This window comes from Miscanthus floridulus, chromosome 9, assembly GCF_019320115.1.
Source record: "Miscanthus floridulus cultivar M001 chromosome 9, ASM1932011v1, whole genome shotgun sequence".
NCBI classification, from domain to species: Eukaryota; Viridiplantae; Streptophyta; class Magnoliopsida; order Poales; family Poaceae; genus Miscanthus; species Miscanthus floridulus.
The window spans coordinates 47,970,239-47,978,701 of NC_089588.1; the positions used below are offsets into that span (position 1 = coordinate 47,970,239).

Here is an 8,463-nt window from a genome sequence, read left to right on the forward strand (position 1 = left end):
AATAGTAAAAATAATAAGATATAAACACTATCAATCTTGTGGTCACAAATTCTAGCATACTAACAGAAAGTGTGGAATCACAAAATGACTTTATCCACATGGTTTATTTGCCAAATAATTCAAGTATACCTTGACTGCTATATTGATTGTTGGCAGGCATTTCCTCTCTTTTTTTATGCTTTGCAATAATATACATTTGCCAGTGCAGGCTTGTCTTATTTTTTAATTATAGATGTAATTTTTTTTAATTACTAAGAATGAATATTGATAATGGGAAGGCTTCCTTTTTGTTGGCCACAAAATATGAATATGCTGTAATTAGTTTTGAACCAAGTGAAACGTGAATGACTTTTCCTATGCCTTTTTTTTGAGGGGGCAGGAAGGATTGCCCCCCTACTGAGAGAAAACATCAAAACCAAAAGTAGCAAGATACAAGAAAAAATGAAACAAGAAAGAGATTGCACAAATGCATCTAGTCATAACTCGAAAAAAGGAAAATATGACTTCTTTGCCCAATTAATAACGAAAAGAAAATTCCTTCTTGAAGATTGCAGTACTCACCCAAAGGAGCATTATCCTACTGACCTGCTCTCATACAAAATTTTTATTTGTGTATCCCTAACTAGTTTTATTTATGCAGTCAGCAAGCTAGATATACAAAGTGCAGAGAAGGAAATAGACAATCAACAGCTCCTACTAGAAGAAGAGAAGGTTGTAGCGACGTGTCTTGCAGCCCTGATATCTGACCTATCTGGTCCTAAAGGATGGGTGCCTATGGAAAAACTCCATTCAGAGGTTTGTCATGGAAGAAAAATCTATTTTTTTGTAGAAATTCTGGATTTTTTATCATGCATTGATACAATACAAAACAACAAGGAAATATGTTGGCATATTTAATTTGACATTATTATGAACTGTTGTATTATCAATCATTACTCGATCAATGGTAAACTAAATTCAAGACTTGGCTTTGTCTTGCAAATATGTTAGATGCTGCACAATATCGTAAAATTTGTCCTTTTGTCTTGGTTAGTTGTTGCAGTGGCTGCCATAGTGTGGTAATGTTTTCTAGTCAATATTTATTATCTGCAATATAGTGACTATATGGAAGCTGCCAAGAAGCTCCAGTCTTATTTCATCAGCCTGCAGCGTGAGGATCAGCCAACTCCAGAAGAGATGCTTCGGAAGGTATATTTCACTTCATCTTCTTATATAGTTATAAGAGTGCATTAAGGAGGGTGGTTAAATTGAAGTGGGGACTGGTTACGGAGAATTACTACAAGTTTTCATTGGTAGGAGTATTCACTTTTCACATGTTTCGATGAGCCCAAATAATCTTTTGTGGTTGGCGCTATCCTTAGGAAAGCTCACTCTAAATTTCACCTATTGCTACTTGCTACAGGCAGTTTGTTACATTCAGTATAAACTTCATTACAAAGGCTCCTTGATCCTATTCTCGCATCACCTCTTTTTGTTACATAAAGATAACTATGTAACCCAGCAAAATTTGACACTGAATGTAGTGGAAATTGGAATATTTTTGTTATTTTCTGATTAACTTGTGTACTGAATAGGATGTCTTTTAACTCAAAATTAAAGTGTTTATTATTGAAAGAACTGATAGCCTGGCTGAATCCTCACTTCTAGAAAACAATGTTCCCAATGGAGTTTTCAAGTACATTCATACACCTGTGCACATGAAATTTTCATGCAATCAGTTTCTGTAAAAATGCCTTGGTAGTAGTTGCGACTGAGAGAATCACATGTGCATAGTTGCCGGTCTTAATTAGGATACCTACCCACCCAATATCTCTCATCTTGTTGACATGTTTGGTTTTGCACTGCACAGGAGATTACGACAATGGAGGAAGAACTGAAGACCAAGTCTGAGCTTATTTACCGGTGGCGGCGGTGGTGGAGGACCGCCCAGTGGCGGCGGTGGTGGAGGGGAGGAGGCGGCCGCGGCGGCAGCAGTCCCGCGGTGGCGGCGGGTGACCGCCCTCCCCCGGTGGCGGCGGCTGTGGGGGACCGCCCGGTGGCGGCGGTGGTGGAGGGGAGGAGGCGGCCGCGGCGGTGGGGAGGCGCCGGCGACAGCGGGGAGGCGCTGGCGACGGCGTGGAGGGGAGGAGGCGGCCGCGGCGACGGGGAGGCGCCGGCGACGGCGGGGAGGCGCCGGCGTCGGCGTGGAGCGCGCGGGCGCGGGGAGGCGTGGGCGCAAGTGCGGGGGACGGCGGGGAGGCACCGGCGACGGCGGGGAGGCGCCGGCGCGGGGGACGGCGGCAGTGCGGCGGGGATGCGCGGGCGTGTGCGGTGTGTGTGTGTGTCTGTGCGCGATTTTAGGGAGAAACGACTAAGTGTTGAATGCTTCTGTTTACCGAGTGCCTAGCTGTACGACACTCGGTAAACTCAAGCACCGCAGCCCAATGACATGTGGGCCTGGTACATGTTTACCGAGTGCCCAGATCTACGGCACTCGGTAAACAGAAGCACCGCAGCCCAACGACATGTGGGCCTGGTACATATTTACCGAGTGCCCAGATCTACGGCACTCGGTAAACAGAAGCATGGCAGCCCACTGTGGCAGACAGGTGGGCCGTGGCTAACCTTTACCAAGTGTTTGAGGTCACACTCGGTAAAAGTATCCATTATTTCATGCAAAACAAAAAAGAAAAAATGCCAATTTAATCCTAAAATTCACCAAACTTTCACATGAACTATTTCATGTCATCTATTTACTATCTAAAAAATTCCAAGTTCAAATCATAATGTTGAATTTCACTCTTAATAGAAATTCTACTCGTCATTGTGAATGTTTAGCGTCTCTTTGGGAGATGTACCGGTTCGGCAGCGACGAATGTAAAAATACTTCCGAAACGTTATGAAAATTTTTCTATAACATAGATGTATGCTTCAATGTTAATTCTTCCAATCTCGTGATTTATCGAGTTCGATTTTAATTATTACAATTAAATTTACACGATATGTACCTAATTTTCATAAAGAATGAAAATTTTGTGAAATATAGTAAATAAATCGAAATAAACACCATATTTTGGAATGGAGCACTAAATATCATACGTGGATAGAGGAAAAAGAATGAAGGGAAAAACAAGAAATTTGGTTGAATTTTACCGAGTGTTGCGCCAATACACTCGGTAAAAGACAGTGTTTACCGAGTGTTATGCACTTACACTCGGTAAAACTTTATTATTACCGAGTGCAAATACTTCTACACTCGGTAAACATGTCATGCCGTGACGCCGTTTGGCGCACGGTTGGTATACTAGGTGACGTGGCACCTCAATACCGAGTGTCTATTTTTACCGAGTGCGCCCCTTCGTTTTTACCGAGTGCGCCCCTTCGGTAAACTTGTAGTTTTACCGAGTGTCTGAAGTTACCGAGTGTGCGGACTTGGTAAAGCGGTCTACTACCGGGTGTTTATGTTTTCCGAGTGTTGACACTCGAGTGCCCCGACTTTTGACACTCGGTAATTGTCGGGGCACTCGGTAACTACACAGTCTCCGGTAGTGTTGTGTGGCCTAGAGAGTGAATAGGCACGACCAACCGGGTTGCCACACGTGTGATTTCCTCCCGTCCTGCAGCTATGCAGCGGATAAGGTCCCCTATGCCCACGATCGAAGTTTGAAGCATCGAACCGATCAAGCCAAGCTGGCGGTTCTCCCGACCAGGCAACCACTGTCCATCCAGAAAGTGATGATTGGCCCGGTTTGAGCTCCGCCCTCTCTCATCAATCGGCTTGGTATCCACTATCCACGCCTGAGCACACTGAGCGGCATGGCGGCGTTCATGGCTAGCGGCAGGGCCATGGCATCGAGCAGGCCAAGCTTCGTCACCCCTCGAAGCTTCTTTAACTGGGGCAAAGGCGCGAGAGAAGCCGCGCTGCCGCCGCCGCAGCTGCAGTTCCGGTTCCACGACGTCGAGCCGCCGTTCCCCATGTCGCTCGTGGCAAAAACACACCTCAGAGGTAATTACAGTATATGCTCTTGAATTAATTGATTGTCATGCGATTGTGAATCACATAATTGTCATAGATTTTATTTTTGCAGTTAGCGCAGTGCCTAATGTTCTTTGTTTTCTTTGCATGATGTTAATGGTGCAGACCGTGAGCTCAAGTGCTGCTACAAGGCCACCGTGGACGGCTTCAGCGCGACGGACTTCCACCGGCGGTGCGACTTCAAGGGCCCCTGCGTCGTCGTCGGCTACACAGACGGTGGCTTCCGGTTCGGCGGGTTCAGCCCGGAGGGGTACCGCAGCACGGACGACTACTACGACACGCTGGACGCGTTCCTCTTCTACTGGCCCGACGACGAGCTTGCTCTTGCTGCGCCAGCGGAAGCCACCGAGGCCTCACCGCCGCTGCCCGTGGTGCTGCCGAAGGTGGGCGGGAGCGGCGCGGCGCTGTTCGACTACTCCCGCGGCGGGCCACAGTTCGGCGCCGACGGCCTGCTCATCGGCCCGCCACTCACCGCCGTGATGGGCGTGTTCACTGGACCCGACTCCAGCGCCGGCGTCGGCGACCTCCGCAGCGCGCGCTCGCGGCTCGGCCTGTCGTACGCCAGGCGGGCGGACGGGAAGGAGAGCCTGTTCGGCGACGAGGGCAGGTCCCAGCTCGCGGAGGTGCTCGTCTTCTGCAACCCGGAGATCGCGAGCCTGTACTGAGTGCTCATTGTCAGTAGCTTCCAGCTAGTGTGTAAACTGTTCATGATTGCTCAATTTGGAGTCTAAAAACATACCAATAACGATGTAAAATTGTACGTATAGTTAATTAGTTTATTAAGTTCTTGAAAAATCATACCACTGATATAGAAACCTTTCTAAATTCTCCAACGAAACGCCAGCCCACGGCTATAGCACCTGGAGTGGAGAACCAAAACAAAAAAAAAAAAAAAAATCCAAAAACATCAAACTATCCACTGTTTTCTCTTACCAGCACGCTAGTGCTTTCTCACAATCGATGACATGCGCTTGTGCTTTCTAGTTTTAATCTGCAATTAAAACTTCAAACTAGTCTTTATCCCTCGTACGTATATGGCTGATGTTAAAAATTGTATGAGCCGGATTATATGGCTGATTTGACACTCAAAACAAATATGGGCCAAAAGAAAGTCTAAAAAATGGGCCAGGATAAAATAGCAAGCAAAGCAACATTCTCGTTATAGGATAAAATAGCAAGCAAAGCAACATTCTCGTTATGACGAGTCCAAGCTAGGTGGTTCGCACGCTAATTAGCATCACATGTCAAGCCCACCACATGGGCGCTTCAAGAACCACACCAGAGAGACACTACAACTAGCCATGATTTCACTAGATTTGCTCTGCGAATGTAACACACCAGTGTTAAGCATTGCATTTGGCAATTGTATTTCATGAGCACAAGCATCATCCAAGCATTCATGAACATGAGCATATGAAATTTTATCTCATTCTTATACCTTATCACAAGAAATTTTGGTTTTATATATATGCTTATGCTTGCAATCATGTATGACCAATGTATGAAATGGTTGTAAGGGCACCAATATACCTTAGACACATTTAGAATGGTGAATGGAACAACTTTTGTATTCATGACATGGACCAATTTTGCTTTAAGTGTTGGTGTACTTTGAAATGTCATTTTCATGAGGCTAGTTTGACCAAAGGTGAACAATATCTTAGAGTGTTTGCATGGCTATGTGCCCTAAATAAAAGTTGTAGTTCACATCAACGGTAACAAACTTTATTTAAGGGTCATGAGCTAATTCAGTGCCCTAAATAAAAATCAACAGAATGTTGTTTTGAAACTTAGAAAATTTTGCTAAGTCATGTGCCGACTACAGTTTCAAAGTACTCTACTTTGGAGCTTTGTAGTTTGAAAACCGTTGGGCATTAGGCCAAACTCCTTTAAGCAATTTTGTAGTACTCACTTAGCTCTACAAATTTAATTAAGGAAGTTTTCAAAAATTCTCCATGGATTAGGAGTTATAGTCACGAAGTCGCGCTGTCAGTCGGGTTCAACGGCGTCTGAATCGGCGTCGTGTGCCCGCGTCGTGGCCGACCGGCGCAGGCCACGGGCGCCGCGCGGTGGCCGTACGCCGGCGTCGGCCCCACCGGTCAGGCCGATGCGGGCAACAAAGTCGTGCGATGCCGCTGCCCTCCCTCGCTCGCCCGCATTCACGCTCCTCTGCCTCACTTTTCCTCTCTCTCGCCGCGCCAGAGCAAAGCCGCTGTGCACCGTGCCATCGCCGCCGAGCTTGCGCGCCACTGTCGCAGCACCATTCCCCGATAGCTCATGCACACCGCTCGGCCATTTCCCCCTCCACCTCGCTGACCACCCATCGCGTTAGCCCGAGCCAAGGTAAACGCCTAAGGGCAAGTCTGTCATCGCCGCACCCTCGTCAGAGCGCCGCCGAGCTTGCGCTTGCTGTGGTCGTGCTCCACCGAACCTTCTGGCTCACGCGTTCCACTTGTTAGGGATAGTCTAGGGTTAGGGTTAGGTCACGCCGCTGGCCGTTGAGCCAATGCCAGCACATTGGTGCCGAAACGCCACTACGCACAGCCGTGCTCGCACCGCCATGCCACCATGCACGCGGCCAAGCTTCGTCGCCGCTCCACCGTGACCTAATCCACGATGTAGAGCTTCACTAGGGTTTGTAGATGTCGTAGCCGCACTCGCGTGGACATGCTGTCACTGGGGATGGTAGAAGCACCACCACCGAGCCGCCATGCTCAATGGTGAGCTAGCTCCGGTGATCCTTCGAGCAAACCTAGGGGACCTGTAGATGCGGAATAGGATGGGGAACACGTTGGTGCCAACCTCGTCGCCGGTGACCTCACCGTCAACGAGTTCTCGCAGGTCAAAGCCGGTCCCTGCTTCTATCTCTCTGTTGTGTGGGGTTAGTTGACCTATGGTGCCCAGTCGTCAACGCCTCTGTGGTGTATACGCCGGGTGCACCTAGGATTTAGGGTTTAGTTGTTTTTGAATTATTTTCATAGATTTGAATACAAACTTCAAAAATTCATATCTAGAGCTAGTAGTGTCCAAATGAGGTGAACCAAATTTTGTTAGATTTACCATGAAGTTTACTATTTGATAAAAATATGAAATATACTTCTTAGGATATTTTTCTGGTAGAATTAAATTGAGCAAGATAAGTGCTTCTAAATGTGTTTATATCTTATAAATTGCATAACTTGAGCTAGAAAGGTGATAAAATTGTGTTTCCAATTTTGCTGGTCTTGTGTTGACATGATATAGCTTGGAAAAATATTAAACCTATAGTAAGTATACTTGAAATATGGTCTTCCTATTTGATCTTAATTAATTGCTAGTTTCTAGTGATATTAATTGGGGTAAGAATACATAACATATGATCATGCCCATTTTTACACAGTATTCTTGTGCTAGGAGGAAAGTAAAAAAAATATTAAATCTGTTGTTTGACACTTTTCATTAGGCTAAACTATTTTTACTAAAATAAGCCTTTATAACTTGTCATTTTATTAGAGATGGCTATACTTTTCCAAATGGCATGAAATTTATACAGTAGACTATTAGGGTCATATGTAGGCTACTATAATTTTCTAAGAATTTATTGAGCATTGTAAGTATTTATCTTTTAAATCACCTTGATATATAAAGACTTAATAAATGAAAATAAATAAATTAATTGGGCTTAACCATGATATTTTCTGTGGTGTTTGTGATGCATACAGCCTATTGATGTTATCAGATAGGCTTAGGAATGATTGGTTGTAGACAACTAGCTAATTATTGTTTTATAATTCACTTAGATGGCTGCATGTGTAGTTTCTGTTGTGGTAATAATTTCATGATGATAATGACCTTTTCTGTGAAACTGCTTAATAACAAAGTTGTAGATAACTTACTTATCTATCTTGTGTTAAATTTTCATAGTCATAGGCCTTATGGTTTAAGAATTATAGCTATTATAATTCTATTGTCAGAAATGCTTGCTCTCTGGATAGATATGAAAGATTGAATTGTTTGACCTAGATAAATGCTGAATCACATTAAGATGATTAAAATAAAGTTGTAAGTAATTTCATAAGCTTTTCAGAATGTCCATAACCATATTATTTAGATGTGTATAACTCCAGTTATGGTAAAAACAAATGGCTGCTGTCTTGTAGTCTAGAAAATTGGTTAGATGAGAATTTGTTTAGTTACTAAAGAAGAGATATGCTCCTACTCAGTAAAATAAGATGTAACTTGTTATCACCTTAATACAATGCTATTGAAAACACCTAGGAGAATGCATTTCATCATACCCCACCATATCATACATGTCGTTATATATGCATCTACGACATCTTATTCCATGATCATGCATATAGGATCATCCGAGGGGATAACTCTTTTGGAGTTCAACAAAGAAGAAGAGGAGAAACAGAAGGAGACACCTCAGGCCATAGCTCCAGAAGGAGAGGAGCAAACTCTTG

The 8,463-nt window shown here is 44.6% G+C and overlaps 1 protein-coding gene and 1 long non-coding RNA gene across 2 annotated transcripts; both read left to right on the forward strand.

Annotated features, from left to right (window-relative positions):
* Positions 1–644: 644 nt before the first annotated feature.
* LOC136483171 (uncharacterized) lies at positions 645–1,905 on the forward strand. Its single transcript, XR_010765330.1, has 3 exons — positions 645–795; positions 1,098–1,188; positions 1,850–1,905. It is a non-coding gene; the product is annotated as an uncharacterized lncRNA (long non-coding RNA).
* A 1,751-nt stretch (positions 1,906–3,656) lies between these two features.
* LOC136481871 (uncharacterized) lies at positions 3,657–4,806 on the forward strand. The gene is made up of 2 exons (XM_066479151.1): positions 3,657–3,985; positions 4,121–4,806. The coding sequence occupies exons 1-2, from the start codon at positions 3,796–3,798 to the stop codon at positions 4,678–4,680; spliced, it is 750 nt and encodes a 249-aa protein (XP_066335248.1). The 5' UTR covers positions 3,657–3,795; the 3' UTR covers positions 4,681–4,806.
* The last annotated feature ends 3,657 nt before the right edge of the window (positions 4,807–8,463 follow it).

Bases quoted from the DNA above. Each gene is read 5' to 3' on its own strand.
- LOC136481871 (XM_066479151.1), top strand. From the start codon at position 3,796: ATGGCGGCGTTCATGGCTAGCGGCAGGGCCATGGCATCGAGCAGGCCA. The intron at 3,986-4,120 runs GTAATTACAGTA...TTAATGGTGCAG, and splicing joins GGCAAAAACACACCTCAGAG to ACCGTGAGCTCAAGTGCTGC.